The sequence below is a fragment of the Histoplasma capsulatum genome, assembly GCF_000150115.1.
Source record: "Histoplasma capsulatum G186AR genomic scaffold supercont2.4, whole genome shotgun sequence".
Classification (NCBI taxonomy): domain Eukaryota; kingdom Fungi; phylum Ascomycota; class Eurotiomycetes; order Onygenales; family Ajellomycetaceae; genus Histoplasma; species Histoplasma capsulatum.
Genome location: NW_025544804.1, coordinates 862996 through 884361, shown reverse-complemented (window position 1 = coordinate 884361; position 21366 = coordinate 862996). Strand labels below are relative to the sequence as shown.

Below are 21366 nucleotides of genomic sequence, written 5' to 3'. Positions count from 1 at the left end.
TCGCCACGCATAAGCCGTTGACAGATCCCATCCCAATGTCTATATATCCGCTGCAGTCTGTCATCAAAATATATCCGTTATATCATCGTTGAACATCCGGGAGTCAAGCGTGTCACGTGAACAAACCTCGTTATCGTTTCCTGGGTCTTTACACTCTTAAAGATTTGCGCAAAACCTGTCCTCTTACCCATATATTGCCCTGCTGTGAGGACGTGGGCGCCATGCTGAAGAAGACACGATTATCCCGCGTCTTCTACACCACTTTTTTCACTGTTCTTGCCTTTATCTTTTTCATCCTCACTCTCCTGACTCCTGCTGATACCATCTACCAGTCCTCCAAGACCCGCCGCCTGGGTAATGTTTTTATTGTCAGTGGTGTTTATATCATAACTCTGCTTTTAGCCATATTGATCTATGCGAGCCGCATTTTCACGAACCGCAGCGTTCTTGCCGGTATTCCCAAACCATGGATTCCAGTGGAGAAGCCTGACGTTCCAAAGAGTGTTCGAAGACTAGTTGTCAAGGGCCTTTCGAGGAGTGCTATCATTGCTCAGCAATCACGCCCACGAGATAGGACGGGGGAGGACAATAGCATGCTGGATCCTAGCTTGACCATTGCTACCACAGGAACACCACCATGGGGCCATATCTCTCACCCTGGCTGGACCGCCCCTGATTGTCCAGATATGCATAACCAAGAATTCGAGCCAGTTATTAAGGAGCTTCCACATCTCATTGAGGCAAAAGCTGTATCCTTTGCTCCCATGGATCCTCGCCTTCCAATGTTTGGCAACCAGGACCCGGATGAGGCCAGCGAAACAAACCAGCCAATTCCAGATGAGCGGATTGTCGAAATCCTCCGACGGCCTGGCAACATGTCTCTACGCGACTACGTGAACCATCTGATACGTCTCAATGTCATCAACCCTCCAGACCTTGGTCGGTCATTTGTCCGCCTCTACGAACGCGGCAGATTCGCCGACGCGCCATTGACCGAGCCGGAATTCAGATCACTGCTGGGCATGTTCGCTGAGCTCCTGCGGGGTATGTCGGAACTGGATCCCGAAATCACTGCAGAAGTCCAGTCGGAAAGCTCTATCGACGGCGGTATGGGGCATTTTAGTAACACGTCCAGCCGCGCACACCTCAACACCAACATTCCCCCAAGCTCCAGCGCGTCGTTCACGTCGAGTCATCAATCAGGCACTGGCAGTCAGCAGAGCCAGCGCAGCCGCTTCCACCCTTCCACATTTCCGAGAAATGGTTCTTTCATCCTCGATAGGTCTAGTGGCCGACAAAGCTTGCGTGCTCGCGGCAGTCGAACGCCATCTGCCTATTCCTTGCCAACTATGGCATCGGACCTTTCTGCCGCAAGTTCAGCGGGGAGTGTCATTCACCACACGCATTCGCAGATGTCTTAATTAATTGGTTTCTGCTAATCCGAGCGTATTCGACGGATTGTCAAGCAGGGACCAAGCAGCAGCAATTCTTATACTGTTACTTTCTGGCTTAATTCATCCTCTTTTCATCCCCTTTTCTTCCCGTTTCTATGCGATATACTTTTTTAATGTTTCTACGTTTCCTTTATCTCTCCGATTCTAAACCGGGAAAGGCGTTCTGGCGAAAGAAGCACGTAGTGCTACGGAGGGGTTTTTTTTTGGTGTTATTCGCCCAAGCTGCAACGGCGTCTGTTCTTTGAATACTTTTGATTTCCTCTATTCTATTTCTTTTCTATATACCCTGGGATTCGTGGTGGGAACGTCTCGCGATGATATTGTCTTCTCTCTCCTTTTTTATGCCGTACGGTCCAAGTGCTGGTTTTGAGTAGATGTTTCATAATTGGGCAATGCTGCTTAGGACTTCACACCTTCGTTAGAAGAGAATACCATCTGGCTTCTTGTTCCATCTCCGAGGGAGATGGCAAGATTATCGCTCGTCATATGCATCAGTTATGCAAGTCAGGAGACCGTCAATCAGTTTAGCATGGAGAGTTTGTGATAGTCGTTCAAGAAGAGTCCCCGAAAAACCCTTTGAGGAATTTCATAGTTCATCGTACCGTTTCTTTGGCCTCATCCACTCATACAAAAACACAGTGTATCCATGAACATCGCCACTCCTTTGCCTTAGTCCAAACGATCACAATAATCTGGTCTCCACGTCTTTCCCGCTTAGCCACTTCTCTAAATTCTCCGCCTGTTCCTCATACCATCGATGCATAACCCCTTCCTCCACATAACCCATATGCGGTGAAAGTAAAACGTCACTACGCCCCTCCACTCCCCATCTCGTTGTTCTCCACGGACTATCAAGAGGCAAAGGTTCCAGATCGAAAACGTCCAATGCAACACCCCTTATCTTTCCCTCCTCCAACGTCTTCAGTAACGATTTCTCATCAACCAACGGACCCCGCGACGTATTCACGAGCAGAGCCGTAGGCTTCATAACACCCAACTCCTCCGCCCCAACGATCCCTACACTCCTTTCGGACAGAACATAATGCACACTCAGCACATCCGCCTCCCGAAACAGCTCCAGTTTGCTCGAAGCAACCTCAAAGGTGCCTGCCGGCAACCCCAACCCAGCCGCCTTCTCATCCGCTGCGTCCTGCGTCAGGTTGCTCGACCACGCAATGACCCGCATCCCGAATGCCAAGGCCCCGATCTTGGCAGTTGCCGCTCCCAGCGCCCCGAGCCCCAGGACCCCGAGCGTCTTCCCCGCCAACCCCGTCGCAAAGCTGCCCTGCCACCGACCGTTCTTCACTGCCGCATCATCCCGCGCAATGTTCCGCGCCAGCCCCAGAATCAGCGCCCAGGTATGTTCAGTCGTTGAGTCAGCGTATGGCATGGGGACCCCCTCATTGTGCGAACCGGCTCCGAGGCCCGTGGTTCCCGTCACCAGAATCCCGCGCTCCGCGCATGCCTGCAGGTCTATGGAGCGGTTGCGGTGGCCGGTTGTGAGAAGGTATTTGAGATTGGGCAGGGAGGAGATGAGCTCTGCGGGGAACGGCGTACGTTCGCGCATTGTGGAGATTATGTGATATGGCTGTAGCCGGCTGATGAGAGCTGCTTTGTCGGCTTCATTGTGCGTTGGATGCAGCGTCTCCGCGAACGAGGTTATGGTTGTGAGATGTGGTTTCAGGTGGGAGAATTTTGCGGGAGCGATGCATTGGTAGTCATCGAGGATGGCGAGGTTGAGCGGGCCATTTGGTTGCATGATCGGTTCGGTCTTGATACGAGAAAATTGTGCGACTGATGTGGAAAGGATGAGGTGGGGTTTGACATTATGGCTCAGTTGATTTTGCTCGCTATATTGATCGGGATGGTGTTGATATCTCCAATCCGCACTAGCGGGACCAATAACTTAGAGTTTGTCCGCATTTATGGAAAAACGAACATGAATACTTCTTGAGTTAGAACACTGGACTGTTTATTGACTTCGAAATCAGAATTTTATAAAAAATCTTCTAAAATATATGATAGATTGTCTAGCCAAGATACTGATTGACTAACTAGCGGGTATATCTTCCATATGTATGTATGATTCTCTCTACTTTGAATCTAAATTAAAATGCCCGAGAATATCGTAAACAAATAGCACCAATGATCTAAAATAGATAAAAGAACCCAAAAGATAAAAACCCAAACAATGAGCCCATTATCAACCCTCCCTGATCACCGGCTCACCAGCTCACCAGCTCACCAGACCCTTCTCTCGGTCAAATCCACCCCTGAGCTGACTCTCGGGCTTGACAACCTTCCCCTGCAGCACCGTAAATTTCACAATGGCCTCGCAATCCTCGGGTTTTACCCTAGCAAGCCAAATCCCCTGCACAGCCCCTTCTTCAAGTGCCACATTACCCGCTTCCGTAGCGGCGCCTTCAGGGTTCAGATTCCGCCTCCGGTACACAATCACATTCGCAGAGTATTTGTGGCCGCCAACATGGCTAATGAAATATATACCTACCCCCCCAGGACGTTCGTCGTTGAGATCCCGATATAATCCAAGGGGGCGCAAGTGTCTTTCGAATTCCCGCCGGAGCAAGGGGGCCGATTGGCCGCACCGGATGTCGCGAGTTCGTTGCGAGCAGAGGAGAATTACGGCAGAGTGCCGACAGGGGCGGGCGTGGAGAGTGGTTAGAGCTGTGTAATCCATCGAGGAGCTGGTGGCTGTCGTCTGGGATAAAGGAGGTGCGGCTGGAGTTGAATTGTCTGACTCTGACTCTGGCCCTGCCTCTGCCTCTGGCTCTGGCTCTAGTGTGGTTGTAGCTAAAATTTCGTCCAGGCGTGAGTTGTTGAGAGGGGAACTGGTGGTCAGAGAGGTGTTGACAAAATAAGTGATCAGGTCTGAGGCGAGGGCAGGAGTGACGTGATCGACAAATGTGAAAGCCGGGAGAATGAGGGCGGTAGTGGGTCGTTTCCCAATGTCGTGATGGTGGTATTCGTCTGGGACGGGCATGTTTGAGGCAGACAGCTTCAACAGCTATATATGTGATCCACAACAAGAGTCAACAGATTCAACAACTAACCGAGAGAGAAAAAAAAGAAGAAGAAAAAAAAAAGGAATACGTCGCGTACCCCATTGCTGGGTTTCAGGCCATTCTTCTCAATAGCTTCCATGACACTTCCCACTTCGTCGGCCACGTCCCTCACCCAATCCGTCTTTCCTGTCGCAATGAGTACATGGGTGGCCCATCCTTTGACATTCCCGTACAATTTATCCTTGGTATCAATGTCAAACTTGGACGGGTATTGGATTGTGCAGCTAGCACAGTCGTGGTCGCAATCTTCCCCGTCAATTGCTGGGTCGACCTTGGTAAAGAGAGTCCCCTCCGTGGCGGTGGTAGTTTCGCCCTCTGCGGCTGCCTGTGGTGTCCTTGGGTTGAGAAGGGAAGCCCCACGGCGAAACAGAGATTTCATCGTGTCTAACCGTGGTACTCCAGCAACCTAATAATCCCCTCCTGCCGGATGGATATCTGTATTGGTGGCAGAATGTTGAATTGCTATCCCACAACTGATGCGAGGAGGAACAGTGCGATGGAAGATCGAGTTATCAGATCATCAGATCGATAATTATCCTAAGCCTACGCTTATCTGATGGAGCCAAGACGCCGGAAACATTCCGCGACGAGGATTTGTCAGCCCGGATATCAAACACTTCCAGAAAAGGCAAAAGCGCCTGCAGGCCAATTCCTGCCCTTGTTGACCATCGCTCTTCACATTCTGCCTCCATTAGCTATTGGGTGTCGGAGAGTATTGATGTCATAGTGATCTCATGAGCCGCTGCTTGACCAAATTTTTCTAGCGCAAGAAAATAAGAAAGAAAGAAAGAAATACTAATATATAATAAAAACAGCTTATTTTTGCTGGCATCCGCTATCTAGTCTAATCGTTCCCCGATATCCGGGTTTCTTGAACAGCATCATGATTTGCAGTTCGTTCCTGCTGCTGTCTATCGCTGCCCAGACTTTCTCTCCGTATTGTCGCATCCGTATACTCTGTATACTCCGTACGAGGGTCCTAGAGTAGTACTTATATTTCGCCTCCGCCTTGAAGGAGAAGAAGAAACCATACAACTACTGGGAATTAAACTTCAACTAGCCATCTTCCTCTCCATGGCTGGCAATAACGCGACGGGGCTCCGCTCCACCGAATGGGTTTCGGCCCGTCCCTCCCTTCGTGCCGCCGCCGCCAACTAACACCGGCAATCTTCCCCCCGTTTTTGCATCGTCTTATACGTCCATTTGGCCCCCACAGGGCCGCAGGAGGCATCTGGTTAACCGGCTCGTTTAGAAGCCAAGAGCTAACGGGGTCTTGTTTTTTTTTTTTTTTTTTTTTTTTTTTTTTTTTTTTCCGTCTCTCTGGAAAGCTTTGAAAACTTCCAAGTTAAGACGAGGAGATTTTTTACTACCTTCCGTTTTTCGCGCTCGCTTTTTTCTCTCGTACGCAATGCAACCGTGGAGGATATGCAGGATGCCTTGCTAAACCATGGATCTACAATTTAGGCCCTCCCTGGAAAAGATGGGCAGCGTTTCGAGGCAAAAAAAAAACAAAAGCTAAGTATTGCAAGGCTGGTTGAAAGTTCACGCGTGGGAAAATGGGCTGTACACAGATCATATCTCTACCTGAGCTGATCAAGATCCAAGTATTTTACAACATTGAAGGGACGAAGGGATAAGAGAAATATATGGGCGGGAAACACTCAGTAGACGACAAGGTAATAAATAGGAAGACGGCCATGATGATATCATAGGGCAGAAGAGCAAGAAACAAAGAACCCCAGATGATGTAAACCCTTTTTCTTCCCCACACGGACCATATTAACTGAGAATCGAGAACGTGGATACAACCTCATTTAACCCATTATCTGAAATCGAAGGATGCCATTTCGTATTTACTACCATCGAATCAGACAAGTATTACTTCCCCATTCAATCTCTAACTTGGATAAAGGTGTTTTGCGCATTAGCAAGTCAAAAGTTGGAATAATAAAAATGGTCGGTAACACATGACACCAACATACGGGAAAAATAAATAAGATGAGGAGATAAAAAGATAACAAAAGGGGGGAATAGAAACTTTAAAAGAAAAAAAAAATAGTAACAAGAAGTTGGGAAAAGAATAGCTCAAGGGATATCGATAGTGAGAGATGGAGCCCCCAAAGTAAAATAGAACAGACAAATTGCTACAAAGAAGCTTCACCGAGAAAAAACAGAAAACTCCAGTCGCCAATAGCGTCCGAGGATAGAGGGAGGGGGGGGGGGGAAAGGGAAGGAGTTATATTCCTCCTTGTGGCCGTGCGTATATCTTTCCTATATCATAGTCTTCATTCGATTGGCATTAGAATAAAGTAGCGTAGGAATTTGGGAAGGATCACCCGTCTTAATCCGTTTGTTTGTTTGACTCTGGTCGTCAGTCCCCGAAGCTCTGTGATGAGAGCAGGCTTGGATAAAACCGGACTCATGATAAATTGAGTCCCGCCTAGAGAGGGTCGAAAGCCAGAGTCACCATGGCTTGGGTGTACCAAATATCAAAATAGCGGTTGTAGACCTTGGGGTAGGGGGAGGGGTGTACGTATGGATTGCTTGGGTGTTTGTGTTTTCAGGGAGGCGGCAAATATGGTGTTCCTTTCCGGGTGATCGCATTTAACCCTCCAGGCCTAGAAAGTCCCAAGCTCTTGGATCTTGATATGGATTGAAGATTCGCGAAATCATGGGTTTATTATCCATTGGGATTTCCGATTGGTAAATTATTGGAGGCCGAGCCTCGTACTCTGAAACAACCCTTGGAGGTGCTGGCGAAAATCTTGGCACAGATTCCACTGGTGTTGGAGGAACTTCGTAACCTTGAATTTGAGGATTAAATACAAGCCCAGAGCCAGTATAATTAATTTCAGCTCCGATGACGGGTTGCTCTCCAGGGACGGGTATTGAATGAACAGGAGGTGGTTGTGTAGGAGGGGGATAGAAGACATGCGCAACAGCAGCTACTTGGGGGGGCGGATATGTTTGCTGGTTATTAGGGAGGCTGCTTGCTGGGGGTAACAAGCTAGGGGGCGGCTGTGAATATAATGGTTCTCGAGTAGTGCAAGCGGCTGGCGGTTGGACCTCAGGTTGATGAGACCGATTCTGATGCTTGGTTAATGTCGTTTTTCGGCAGAAACTAAAAGATGATATCAGTATCTCGTCCTTCAAAGGCCAACGAAGGAGCGAGAAAATTACCTTCGCCCACATTCTGACTCCAAACACTTATATGGTCGCCTGCCAGTATGTATTCGCCGATGACGAGCTAGGCTCGAGGACTAGAACCGATGTTAACTCCATGTTCGGCCAAAACAGAAACGAGGTAATTTAATGCCACACAAAGATTAGAGTTGCGTGAAATCGCGGCGTCTAGGCCCTGGTGCAAATGGTAGGTAGCTCGCAACGCCCTGAATATTAACCTACATCAGAAAAGGCTTTACTGCAGCTCTCATAGTCGCATACATGGGGCTTCTCGCCAGTATGGGTGCGAGAATGGACAGTCAAGGCCGAGCGCTGGATGAAGCTTTTTGTACAATCTGGAAAACTGCAGCGATAAGGTCGTTCATTCGTATGTATTCGAAAGTGTCTGCACAGATCCGACTTTCGGTTGAAAGCCTGGAATAAAACATAACAAAGACATCGATGTCAATCAGCCAAATGCGGGCATTGAAAGTAGGTATTGATTTTCTTACCTTCCTACAGTTATTCCATGTACACGGGAAGTTGCGCGTACGGGGCATGCTTGTTGGGAGTACAGCCAAGCTGGTTAAAGGTCGAGTGGTTCAAAGTGAACAGCAAAACGAATGCAGATGCAGTTTAAAGGCGAAACGAGGGCATCAGTACAGAAAATTATTGTGTCAAGAGGGAGAGAAGAGGAACGAGCGACAAGATAAAGGGAACCAATGTCGTAGAAAAAAGTAAAAATAAAAGATGATTTAAAGAATAAAAAGCACAGCAGAAATAAAAATAGAAATAAAAGTCAAAATCAGTGAACTGAAGGGAAAAACGGTTACAAATATTGAAGATGGACGTTGGTTCTGGAGAGTAGAATGCACCAACGAGGGTGAGTGGGAGGACAGAACCTTGGAAGACATGCGGGACTAGAATTCTCGATCTCCGCCAGTCAAGAACTGGCTAACTAGGAACGTAAAAAGCATTGCAGATAGTTGACCCCAAGGAAAAAGAAAAGCAAAATGCACTGAGGTACGAGGAAGTGGAGTTGAGGGAAACCATCAGGACAAACGGCGGGGACTATTGGTTGTCGAAGGCAGTATCATACGGGTACCACGCGGATACTGCCAGGCCGATATTAGCGGTAAAGTAAGCTCGCTGTCAGTGGTCGATGGCACTGACTGGATGCTGGGCAGTCACTGGAAAGTGGAGTTCAATGATTTACAGGGTTCATGGAGTCATATTAGCAGTAAGCCCAACAGCGGTGCGGACAGGGACTTTGGGGTGGGGATGGGGAGGCTGTCCCGGGGGGCGTGGCTTAGCCGTCCTCTAGCCCGCGGAAGCATTATTTTGATTAGTATCAGGCCGACTTGGTTCTGGGGATGCTCAGTATCTCCTCATCCCCACATCATGCTAACAGCTTAGCTTAGGGGTCCCCTGTCCAGGAAACCACAGTTTGGGTTTGCCCCTCAAATGTGACACTCCCGAATAGCTTCCTTCAGTCCCTCTTCCCACATACTGCGTAAAATGTAACTAACAGTGATTGATTCCGGGTCTATTTGCCGCTCCAATGACGAATAGATTCTGAAAACTTAAACCGCACTCAAGCGGGAAGCGTTTAATAAATCAAGGTTTGGGGAATGTATTTTGGACGCCGCTTTCCGCTCTCTTCTTTCTCTGCCTCGACAGTTCTCTATCTTCGTAGGCAGACGTTGTCAGAGGTCAAAGTCAAGGACTGTCCGGCAGTGCTTTAGTAACCATTTGGCATTGGAATGTCATGTCGATTAGCACCAACCATTGTAGCAAGGCTCAAGTCTAAGTTTTGCCTTCCTGAGTGTTGGGCTTCTTTGGTGGGCGCCAGTGAGCTCCTGGATTACCAAACGGATGGGAACGTTAATTGAACGGCGTAGTTCGTGCAGTCCGCATGCGCATGGGGTATGGAGTTACCGCAGCTTTTGTTTGGATATGATCTTGACAATCAATTATTCAAGAGTACTCTGCGCGTGTTTTTTTGGTGGCTTGACAGGTGTAACTTGGAATCCTCATATTTGTGGAATAGAGTTCCAGAGCATGAATTGAGATATTCCAAGTTACGACGATCTGCAAGACCTGCTATTTCTCATTACCCACAGTGTACGGAGTAGGTTGGCGCAATGTTTGAGATTTCGGGAGGTTATTCTGGAGCAAGCTAGTTAGTGTTCGCTGACAGAGGAAAGTGAGGCACGCTTAAACATCACATATTAAATTCGTAACGAGAGCGCATATCTGTGATGCGAAACGGAGAAATATTTGCACAACATGTCCAGGACATGTAACTCCGTACAGTGCCTACGCTTCCCTCATTCCATGTGGCCTCAACCAAGTATGTCACTTCGGTATGTGCGCGTCCAAGAGCTTGTGGATGTGAGATGGGGGCAGTGGCTGCAGCTACGAGACGCCACGCAACTTTGGCGGTATTCCACTCAACATTCCTCCACCCGTGTTTCGGCTGCTGCCCCTTAAAAAACCAATCTTTCGTTTCATTATCAGCCAGGTACAGGAGTAAAATATTCAACCACCAGAACTGCGGGGGAATCATCATAGGGGAGAAAATAATGAAAGGAAAATCCCCTTCAGGGAAACTATCCTTGATAGTGGGCCTTCTTGATCGGCCCTTCTCTGGTGAGAGAGAGACCCTATGTAAGCATTCATGCACTACCTGACTTTTTATTCCCGAACAGCACATGGCATCCAAACCCACTAAACCTTGAATTTAGCCCATGGGTTGCGCCAATGCTTGGGGTGAAGAACGGGTGTTTTGGATATGCATTAATTCGTGATCGGCTTCCGCACTCCAGATGTATGGCTGGATCGCGCAAAGTCCAAAATTGTTCAATAATGCGCGCGATTATGCAGCGAGCAGTCAGGGGATGCAAAGGATATGCCGACTGCATGTGCTGAGAAAGATATATCCTCAAAACAGATAAGGATCGCTCCTCCCAACAAGGCTGCAGCCTCACGGTTCATCTTATCACGGCGGGTTTTTTCTCGCCTCACCGACTGGCAGCCCCCGTTTCCACGATCATGTCTGATGGGTGTATTTATTCTCCCAAAGAGTGATTACCGAGGGAATCAGATGAAAGGAAAAGAAAGTTGAATACGACTGCTACATGAAACTTGGCTGATCAAGCATCCGCTGGTATGGTAGTCGCGTTTGTGCAGGTATTTATTTCTGGAGTAATCGAAACTCAATTTGTTGTTGAAAATTTTGATCGGCATGTCCAGTAGTTGGTTGTTCCATCTTGTGATGATCAAGAGTATCGCGGCTTTGTTGGTTAGTTTGACAGCCAACAGTTTGTTATTCGTTTGATTGAGTGCCCTAATGTGCCACTTGACGAATCCAAGGGAACAAAGGAACTGCTTTAAGCAGCCATCCGTCGGCTTCCCACCATTGGGCCCATACAGTACCCGAAGCATTCCGTGTGCCGTTCTACGCAACCACAATGATATGTTAAGAAAGGAGAATCAGCTCGGGGAGCTTTTGCCCTACGCACGACCGAGGGTGAGATAACAAAATAACACGGGACTAACCGTCAAAAACGTGCTAGGCAAGATTGTGAGACCGCTACCATGCTTCCGTAGTACTCATCGAATAAGATCTGTTGCAGAGTCGATCCTTCTCCGTTTCGCAGCACGCAGCACAAGCTGGTGGTCGGGCTTTTCCGCTGAAAACTTATTAGCCAGAGATGAGAAAGGGAAATTATGGTATGTGTCAGTGAAAAGCCATGGCCAGCCTCGCTGCCTGACGGTGTATATTTGCTTCTTATCCGTTATTGTCTCTCACAACGCTGGGGGCATTACCTCGAACATCCGCGTACGGTACATACCAGGCCGCATTTCAATTCAAAATTACCGATCCCAAGCACCAACTTTCCAGGAAAAGCCAGACAGCCACACCCCGCATTTTGAATGCAATTGCCTGCTAGCGGCGTGTGCAGCGACTGGGCTCCAATCATCCTGGAGTTGGGTGGGAGGCCAGGTCTCCCCAGGTCGGGCTGGCCAAAAGCGTGATGGCGGCTCCCAATCACTGGCAACCATGGAAAACCGGTGTGGAACAAAAGGGCTGCTTGTCAATGCTGGAACTGCCAGTCTGCAGCGTGTGTGGGAGATGGATGGATGCGCCAGCAAACGACAAGTTGGATCTTGTTGCATCTTTCGAGCGGGAAGATGGATTCTGCCCTTATTCTTCGGCAGGAGCGTGAAGTAAGGAGCAAAGCGGTAGCTCCAACACGACCTGCAGGCGACTGATTTTGTGCTCATGTCTCCATTTCAGTTCTTCTGTAGAAATTGAAGACCAACTCCTCCCGCTGTCCTCTGGACCGATCCATGAATACGAATGCTACGTTTTAGCCACCTGATATTCCGCTCTATGGCGAGCCACTTGGGTCACAAGATGAGATATCAATGTCGCACCCCTCATTCTGCAAGGATTGCCTGCACCGAATTCCAGTGGTATGCTCCAATCTACGTAGGGACGGTGACTTCTCGAGGGCTGCATCTCGCGTATCTGGATGTTTGTTGTTTTTGGCACTATGCCACTTTCAAGTCTCAAAATTGACAATGGCTACATATCATTTCATTCTGCAACATACTTCGAGAACAGGAGGCAAATTTTCCCAGCTTACCCACATTCTTGGGACGACGTTTAATAAAGTTGGGGACTGAACCCTATCGATGGGCCCCTGTCGCATGATTTACAACCTCCCTTGATAAAAATGAACGCTTGCAAGGGCCACATCCCAGCGGTGCAGCGGTGCAGCAGTGATAGTGGCCAAATGAATTGGCCATCACCAAATACACTTTAGTCCAGCATGGATCTTTAGGAACTAATCAATGCACTCAACGCTAACTTAATCTTACCATAGCACGGATGAAAAATGTGTAAATCGTCGATGCGGATATATAGCCCAATGATACCGACCCAGAAGGCTGGGACGACTTTGTCAATCATTAAGTAGTTGATAAAGGACCCTGGCAAAATGGGGAAAGGCATAAGGCAGGCAGCTGCACCGGTCGCAAATATGACTGTCGAATCTCGACGCCAACTTACCTGCAAATTTTCTTGATAAAATCAGTAGAACCCTGAACAATCAACAAGTCCGTTGACAAAAACACATTGCGGTGCTTCTAATACAATCAGTGCGATCTCTTGCAGGGCACGCTGGTGTTGTTACCCTATAAGAACTCTTCCTAAGTCCGTATTCGAATAGTTACTCTTAACCACTACAGCAAAATAGAAAAATATTCACAGGTACTTTGCGTGGCGGTAGCAGAGATACTTCCGGGATCTCAGCAATGTCATCATAATGTACAGATGTACTGTGCAGTGCAGTACCGAGTACATATCAGACCAGCAACTCTCCTTCGCGAGACTTCCTTCAATATCATAACTCCGTACTCCAATACGGAATATATACTCTGCGAAACAAACAGGTCCTGGAATGTACAGTTACAGTACCTACGCGGGAACACCCGTCATAGACCAACATAAATATCACACATACAAGACATAACATTGGAGCATGGCGTACACCACACTTTCGCCAGAGTCAACAAATCGTTGGCAGCAATGGCAAGGGGGGCCAAGCATCGATGGAGTCGTTAATCCATACAAGTTCCCGCTTCCGGCTACTCTAAAAAGTGGAGATCAAACTTTTGCACGGCTCCATCTTCCAGGTCAAAGAAAATGTCAGGAGCTAGGCTGAGAAGCGTCGTGAAAAACAACACGACTGAGATGTTCAAAAGCTTTTTATCATTTTCACTTCGCTTTAAACTCAGCTTTCAGATGTTACAAGCATGAAAAGATTCGAGCTACATCCTTGGCTGCAGCTACCTATTGAAGACACAAGTTACTGTGTAAATCTTTTGCAAGGATGAGAAATGATTCCAAATCCCTAGAGGTGTTCAAACCTGAACGCAGGTTATTCAGCTCAAACCAACGGCGCGCCGTTGGCCGGAATTCCGCTGTCTGAAAGCCAAATTCTTGCTTACACTGTAGATGAACGGGTCGCGAGACGGGTCACCTCAGACGCACTAAGGGGGAGGAGTTAGGGCCACAGAGGATGATCAAACTGTTGCTAACGGAACCGAGTGGACCGAAACCTTGGGTTTGGTTGAAAGCATCGAAACAAGCGTCTGAAGGAGTTCGGGCTTCTTGAAATATTACCATCGAAACGAGGAAATGCTGAAGAGCGAGATCTGGGTAGACGGTTGCTGATCGCTGATTGAGGATACAGATTGCTGGAACCACTGCTCTGTTTGGCCAGAATCCAAAATAGCTGACACAAGATGTCCACTTTACTAGTGGATTGGAGTGGCTTGTGTACGATTAGCGCTTCCGTCCCTCGATTTAGCGCCAGGAAATCGAGGTGTAAAATTCATTTCAGCGTGGTCCTGAAATCTCCACACGGCCTTGTAAAATAATGAGGGAGGAAGGGGGGTTTTCGGCTGTGGAACTTCAATAATGGTCGACTGCCACGGAGCAATGATGGAATAGAGGAACATTTCGGCTCTTGATCGAAGATAACAGCCCTGTGCGTGATCGTCAGCACCTCGATTAACAGCTTCGTGGTAAATGTGTTGATTCCTTCAACTCTCCAGGGATCCCAGGATGATTGCAATCGCCTGGAGAGGAATATTTGATTTCGGCTGTGATCTCCGCGGTGTCCAGCTGCCAATCAGCGTGCATGCGATTTAATATTGGGGGATCCGTCAGTCGCGATGCTCCAGGCCTTGTTAGCCTGGTTCATCTGTCTCATCGTCTTTGGAGCCGAAAAGCCTCAGTGCCGTGGGAGCGATGTCTGTCGCGGGTTGGGAAATCGATGCTTCGCCTCCAGATGGTCAAGCCCAGCATCACCTTAGCCAACCAAAAGGGCGCCTGCAGGCTCCTGTTTCCGTCCGAGTACGGTACTTGTACCGTACCATATCCAAGGTTGATAACAGTTGAATCGCGCCTAAGTCAAACGCCGAGCACAGCCTTCGAGAATCTCTCGTGGCTCTGGGACAATCCTCCGCTCAAAAATAGCGGTCCGTCCAAACGAAAGTTCTCATCAACTCGGAGACTTGCCATGGGACTGGTCTGCTTGTTCTGTCATTCTTGAGGCCAAGAGGGGGAATTATATGCACTGCACTTCACTTCCCTGCAGGATAAAGCAATTCTTTTTCTCCCCCTCACCTCAATTCTCTCGATTCGGTAAGGTGCACTGTTCTGTATGCATACATCCCTGGTCCCTGCTCGGTTCCCTAATTTCGTTCTACTATGGTAATTCATTTACTGCGTAAAAGGAGTATAAATAAAACCAAAAAGCTCCGAATAATCAATCTCTCCTTTTCCGTTCTCCGATGATTTCCGATATCCACGACCCGAACAAGTAATCGGGCAGGAGAAATGCTCATCACAAACGAAGGGCCGCGCGACATGCATACCCGTAACATATATATCTGTCGTGACGGTCCAAAACTTTGGTTACATCCGTCAAAATGGTGAACGGCCTAGACTTGGGACACTAGGAAAATCACCTCGGTTGCTTTTCCCTCTTATACCAAATGTTCATTGAGATTGCCTTACGGTTGAACTGCTCCCTGCATCTGCCGAGTGTTAGTTTGGGCGGAACATGCATACCACCTCCCACTTGACAACAAGGATGTGCGAATGTCCCTCCTACTTATTGAGCTATGTATTCTGTCCAGGAAGCGGACAGGCAAGGCCTGGAAGACTCAGAGATCTTTTGACAGGATATCTCAATCTCCCAATCCCCTCACGCCTAGCGTTGATTCCAGCCAAAATATACAGCGGATGTCGCCCGACCGACATAATACACATCTACTGTTCGCACTGAAGCTCAACCTTCCAGAAGTAAGCCCGGCAGTCCAGCGGCAAGCGCTAACGGTCGCTCCTGATGCTCCAGCTAATACCGATTTGCTTTCATGAAAAATGTCAGACCTATCCAAACACACCATTCTTGCTCTCCGGCAGGGTGAGGATCTCCCGCAAATGGGCTTCTATACATGGGCCAGCCTGCAAGACAGGGGACCCCTGGTATCGAAATCCCCCTCACCTTGATTACTGCTGGCAATATTTATTGTCTAGTGTGAGGTTATAATTCCCACTCAATTATATATACTAAGTGGCGGCCGGGCTTGCTTCAAATTTGGAATCTTTCTCGAGGAAATTATTCCTCCGGGCAAGAACCCATTCGAATTGGAGTTGGCTATTTGGAATATATCCCCAATCCAATAAGTACTAGCATCTTACGAGGCTCGGGGAGGAGCAACCCCTATCTACTTTCCCGTTTTATCGGGCAAATAGGATACCAAAGGACACCCTGGCTTTTGGCATTTTGAACACTACAACTGTAGCTTCTGAATTGGGGGAACCGGTTAAAGAGTAGCTCTTTTTGCGTTGCTAGCCATGCTTGACATTTTAGCTGATTTGCCCTAGAGCAGGCCAAACGTGTACGAATCTCGTATCTACAAAGTGGGCGAGGGACGGGTACATGGAGCCTGTATCCGGGACCAGCCGTTCAGAGTTGAAACTGGACTGGTTTCAGAGAGGTCTTTCGAAGGGCATGGGAAGTGGGTAGTAAAGTTCAGCTTATAGGGTGTCTTGCTGATAAAAACAATGGGGGGCTTTAAGTAGTGGCGAATACTGCTTATAGAACCTCTCTTTTCTTTGAATTACGTTCTCTGGTGAAGTTGTGCACTTCGTTTCCTTTCACAAAAAGCACAGTCATGATGATACTGGGACTGTTGATCCCCATGTTTTTATTCTGTTAGGTTTGCTCTCAACACGTAATGTTGCGCTTCTTCAAGAGAGTTACTACCAGGGCCTAACTTTTAAGCAACATTTTCAAAATGATCCGTATAAATTCCGAGGCAGACTTCATATTTTCAGTCGTCACCTAGGTCGAAGAAAATAATGTAAAACCTCGCTGAATAATAAAAAAAATCAACATTAATAAAAATAATGTGCTACCTCCCGCCCTTAAATACACGAGAAAATATTGCTTAATATGGACTGTCACTTGTATATTAAAAATTCGTAGCAAATAGCTGGGATGCAACTGAGAATTGATGGCGAGAGAGAAAAACATCTTAAGGGTCTAGCGAAGAACAAATGGACTATGGTTGAACTCTCCATGGACACGGATCATTTCGATAAGCCGGATGACATTCATTAATAAATGTATTGCCGGGCAGTTCCTGTGGTTCGACAGTGCGTATTGTAGGGGTTATGTTTGTCAAATAGGCCATGGGTATATGGTGGTTGCTATTAGCTGGATTAATCGGAACACTCTGCGTCGTTCCCGTCGTCCACGACTCATCATGAGGTTGCTTGGCCGGATATTGGTTGTCGGTTGGCGCGAGTTCGTGGGTGCCTTTAGTCGGCTGGCGAATCAGGTCATCCACAGTGACTTTGGAGCGTTTCCATCTGCGGAGAAGCACGACTGCGATCCCCAAAAATAATAGGATGCCTAACACCGAGCCTGTGACCACGCCGGCAATTTCTCTGTCGCTCAACCGCCGTGATTTTGAGAGAATTTGTTCTGAAGACTCTGAAGAAGCTGGAGAGGTAGTAGGAGGAGACGCTGGAGGTTGTGCCGTCTGCGAAGGAACGATGTCATATTTCTTCGCGAATAGAGCTGTGCGGATGGTTGTGGTACTGGTGTCCGCGCTTGCAGTCGCGGCTGGGGGTACAGCAGTCGAAAATTTGCTGTAGCATGGGGTTTGCGTGCCGAGTAAAGTACTAAACACCGACCAGCCGCTAGCACAGAGCTTCTTCAGTATCAATTGGCGAATGGTATTTGGGAAACTTTAAGCTCATACTCACCGTGGGCAGCATGCATTCTCCCCTGCGATCACATAGCCCTGCGGGCATGCCGATAGAGGCGTGTCAGGTGTTCCCTCAAGTGGGCAGCAGTGTTCCGTATTGTCCCTACAGAGAATCTGGGGATAGACAGTTGTATGATGGTTTGAATCTGTTACGGTAACATCTTCAGTTGGCCATGTGCAAGACCCAATAGCAACTCCAGGCCCAAGATCTCTGGATCCCAAGGCTCCAATTCTCTTGTCCATCGAGGTGCTAGATATTCTGGTGATAGAAGTTGATGAAAAAGTTGCAGAGCTTGTGGGTATTAAGGAATGGTCAACAGTCGTAACCGATATTGTTATAGGCCCTGTAATCATAGCTGTGCTGGAATATTCTCTGGTGGCTGCTTCCGCTCTTCGTTGTAACATATGTATGATCTATAACAAGGGGATATCAGGGATTGCTAATAATCGGTAGACCGCATTCACTTTGATATATCCTAGATATTCCAAATGGTGTAATAGCTGTTCCCCGTCGTTAGCTGCAATTTGAAGAGTACCATGTGAGCTTTATAGGGAATTTCATATACACTTACAAGACAGAGCCAGGTTGGATAAGGCTAAATAAAACCAATATATATGTATTGCCACTGTAATATAGTCCACCGCAAGTAGGATAGTCAACTTAGCAGCAAGTTTGCCAGAGGCGGATTTCGTCCCTCACAGATTATTCAAGTGAAAGTAATCGAGAGAGGTGAGATCCTTAAGGATAGTAGGAAGAAACATGCAATCAAATATGTACTTACATCAAATAGTAATTTCGAAATTGCCATGGAAACAGGACTGGTGTAAACGAGCAACAATATAGCTATCATTGTGTGGTAGGAGTTAATCATAACCCACTACTTAGCTGATAAACTCGGGTGGATGCTCCACCATCAGCTCCATCATTGGGGCTCGCCGTTACAAGTAAAAAAGCCAAACGCCAGGGCAATAAATAGGTTAGGCAAAAGGATTGAGGTAGAAGACCTCTGGAAATACAAGCTGCCTGGCCCATTCCGCTTCCGGCTATCGCTCCGCTCTGAGCTCAAAGAATCACGCAGAGAACCTTTGTGGGAGAAAGCCACTGGATTCCAAGGAGACCCCACCCTGTAAACAAACCTTTATTTGTTTATTTATTTATTTATTTATTTTTTGCAAAGAAACATAATGAAAGAGTCTCGAGAAAATTTGCTGGTATATCGCGCGATGGTAGTCATGTTGATATCTAGTGGGGATGAGGTTACCACCAGAGAGTCAATTGTGCCAAATGGCATGGCACACACCAAGGCACTCTAGTCCCCACAACATAGCTGATTTCCGCATCTACCATATGGCAGGGTCTGACATTCTGTCGCATCATACTCATGGCAACGACAGAGCATGAAATAATCGGAAGAGGTCAAAACAAACTTGAATGAATGAAGTTAGCACAACGTTATCAGATTGAGGGATTAGAGTGATAAGCTTATGCGCTAGCTAGTCACATGACAAACCTTAACCGATTTTTTAGTTTTGCAGGTAACAGTGCGGCATCGCTATTTGAACAATGGCTGTGGCATCGTGGGAGAAATGGGGGATTGATGGATTTGAAACGAAAGACATCGATCGCATTGGGGAGGCAGGGCAAGAGTAAGAAAGGACGAACTGAAACGCCTCTGTCGAAGTCGGATCACCCTTACAATGTCTCTGGATTCAAAGAAGTAGCATCCATGAAAATGGATTTGCATCTATACAATTCACAGACGAATAGAGAGATAAACAAACAGAAAAACAAAACAAAACAAAAATCTCAGAAGCAACCCTGCCAAATTGGGCAGCATGTCAGGGAAAACACTCTATGTGACTGTAAGAAACATTCGAAAATGACGCATCATATATAGGGTCGATTGCGGGGCCGCCAACGGATCATTTTAAGCGCGGTAATGGGCACCAAAGTTTTCTGATCTCTTCAACAGGTGCAGTTGGCAGGACCCATATCGCATCAACTCACCTCAATGCTATCATACCTTGCACAAGAGGAAAGAAGAGGGAGGGTAAGAGAAAGATTGAAGCTCGAGGTTCTGAAGCTTGTAGAATAAAAAGGGAAAATGTCCAGATCGACAGATTTCCAAAGCTCAGAACCGCCGCTTGTCAGGGTATCCCGGCTTAAATTTATGCAGGCACGCCCCCAAAGCTGCAAACATTTTCGACAGCGTGCGTACGGAATCTGTCCCAACCAACTCATTGTCCCAATTAATTTGATATCTAAATCGGAAAAAGAGCACGGCTAATTTGCAGCAGTTGGCCCACGGTTCTCAGCGCTCAAACGAATTGTAACACGTTTACCCTTTCGTTACCAATCTGTGGATGGACCTCCAGCCAATGAGAAGCAGCCTCTATAAAATCCCTTGGTTTTTTTTCATCTTCTCCTTCTTTCCTGCCTTGACCGAACCCCTGACGACATCAATTGCAATGGACTCCAACAGTAACGGGCCGGGCTCTTTTGAGTCCGACGAGACCTTCGTTCTCGTAACAGGCACAAACAGGTACGCTTTGAAACAAGCCAGCCAGTTTTCTCCTGTCAATTCGTCCACGCTAATCCACTTTTCTCCACTTGTTCATTCACCTACAGCGGCCTCGGGTTCTCCATCTGTTGTCGCACAATTGACGAATTCCTCACAACGCGCCCAGAATCCAAGTGCCTAACACTTCTCTTTACCACCCGCAGCGCCAAAAAGAGTGCCGAAACCCTCTCCCTCCTCCAAGCACACCTTAATAAATCTGCTGCCAAATACGCAACGTCCAAGAACCGCGTCACGCTCAAACCGGAAAATGTTGACCTGGCCAATTTGCTGTCGGTGCGTGCCTTGTCACGTCGGTTGCGGGCCTCACTCCCGAAGCTGGACGCCGTCATCCTGAACGCTGGTACTGCTGGGTTCACCGGCATCAATCTCTTCAAGGCGTTATATCTTACCTTGACAGACCTCGTGAACACAGTCACATACCCGTCGGCATTTACACTCACCTGTTCAGGGGTTCTCGTCAAAAAACAAACCTCGCAGCCCGATGAGCCTCCGCTGGGAGACATCTTTTGCTCGAATGTGTTTGGACACTACATGCTCAATCATGCATTGATGCCCCTTCTTTCCGCCTCTGAAACCTCCCCGGGTCGCATCATCTGGATATCCAGCATCGAAGCAACAAGCAAAAATTTCGATCTCTCAGACTTCCAAGCGCTCAATACCCGATCCGCCTACCAGGCTTCCAAGCACCTTACGGACGTCCTCGCTCTGACCTCAGAGCACCCCAGCTCTTCGCCGTGGGTTGACACCTTCTTATCCGTGTCGAAAACTACCACTGCTACGAAACTACAGCAGAATGGAACCGCACACCACGCCCCTACCATCTCACGCCCAAAACCGAGCATTTACGTCGCCCACCCAGGCATCTGTGGCACGGCCATCATGCCCCTCATTTTCCCCCTCTTCTACGCCATGATCGCTGTATTCTGGCTCGCCCGCATGTTCGGGTCCCCCTGGCACACTATCTCAACCTACAGTGGCGCCTACGCGCCAGTCTGGCTAGCGCTCTCGCCCAAGCCTGTCTTGGATGCGGCTGAGGATGTCTATGCGCGATTAGGTGGCGGGAAACCAAAATGGGGATCATCCTGTGACAGACTGGGTCGGATAAGCGCCGTGTGTACGGAGGTGGATGGTTGGGGTTATGGCGGCGTGGTTGGTCCTGCTGTGTTGGAGGAGGACAAGAGGCGGAGGAGGAAGGTGGGGGCAAAAGATTTGACGGCTGAGGAG

At 48.0% G+C, this 21366-nt stretch overlaps 8 protein-coding genes across 8 annotated transcripts in view; 3 read left to right on the top strand and 5 right to left on the bottom strand.

The window, feature by feature from the left end:
• Positions 1-188: 188 nt before the first annotated feature.
• HCBG_03406 (sucrase/ferredoxin domain-containing protein) lies at positions 189-2017 on the top strand (the record flags this gene model as incomplete). Its single annotated transcript, XM_045430455.1, has 1 exon — positions 189-2017. One exon carries the CDS (start codon positions 222-224, stop codon positions 1419-1421), a length of 1200 nt encoding a protein of 399 aa, XP_045288598.1.
• Positions 2018-2056: 39 nt separating this feature from the next.
• Positions 2057-3213, bottom strand: HCBG_03405 (D-isomer specific 2-hydroxyacid dehydrogenase; the record flags this gene model as incomplete). The annotated part of the gene is made up of 1 exon (XM_045430454.1): positions 2057-3213. One exon carries the CDS (start codon positions 3211-3213, stop codon positions 2137-2139), a length of 1077 nt encoding a protein of 358 aa, XP_045288597.1.
• Positions 3214-3517: 304 nt separating this feature from the next.
• On the bottom strand, positions 3518-4916 carry HCBG_03404 (sucrase/ferredoxin domain-containing protein; the record flags this gene model as incomplete). The annotated part of the gene is made up of 2 exons (XM_045430453.1): positions 3518-4479; positions 4575-4916. 2 exons carry the CDS (start codon positions 4914-4916, stop codon positions 3688-3690), a joined length of 1134 nt encoding a protein of 377 aa, XP_045288596.1.
• A 2225-nt stretch (positions 4917-7141) lies between these two features.
• Positions 7142-8259, bottom strand: HCBG_03403 (C2H2 zinc finger domain-containing protein; the record flags this gene model as incomplete). Its single annotated transcript, XM_045430452.1, has 3 exons — positions 7142-7658; positions 7718-7797; positions 8212-8259. 3 exons carry the CDS (start codon positions 8257-8259, stop codon positions 7142-7144), a joined length of 645 nt encoding a protein of 214 aa, XP_045288595.1.
• A 1543-nt stretch (positions 8260-9802) lies between these two features.
• Positions 9803-10268, bottom strand: HCBG_03402 (uncharacterized protein; the record flags this gene model as incomplete). Its single annotated transcript, XM_045430451.1, has 2 exons — positions 9803-9868; positions 10014-10268. The coding sequence occupies 2 exons, from the start codon at positions 10266-10268 to the stop codon at positions 9803-9805; spliced, it is 321 nt and encodes a 106-aa protein (XP_045288594.1).
• Positions 10269-10610: 342 nt separating this feature from the next.
• HCBG_03401 (uncharacterized protein) lies at positions 10611-12087 on the top strand (the record flags this gene model as incomplete). The annotated part of the gene is made up of 3 exons (XM_045430450.1): positions 10611-10785; positions 11278-11932; positions 12003-12087. The coding sequence occupies 3 exons, from the start codon at positions 10611-10613 to the stop codon at positions 12085-12087; spliced, it is 915 nt and encodes a 304-aa protein (XP_045288593.1).
• A 4575-nt stretch (positions 12088-16662) lies between these two features.
• Positions 16663-17914, bottom strand: HCBG_03400 (uncharacterized protein; the record flags this gene model as incomplete). Its single annotated transcript, XM_045430449.1, has 2 exons — positions 16663-17492; positions 17559-17914. 2 exons carry the CDS (start codon positions 17912-17914, stop codon positions 16850-16852), a joined length of 999 nt encoding a protein of 332 aa, XP_045288592.1.
• Positions 17915-20029: 2115 nt separating this feature from the next.
• The window catches only part of HCBG_03399 (3-ketosteroid reductase), a gene marked incomplete at both ends in the record, with an annotated part of 2043 nt that continues 706 nt past the window's right edge, over positions 20030-21366 (top strand). The window contains 2 exons of the mRNA XM_045430448.1: positions 20030-20103; positions 20190-21336. Coding sequence (XP_045288591.1) covers positions 20030-20103; positions 20190-21336 — 1221 coding nt within the window. The remainder of the gene's footprint in view (positions 20104-20189; positions 21337-21366) is intronic.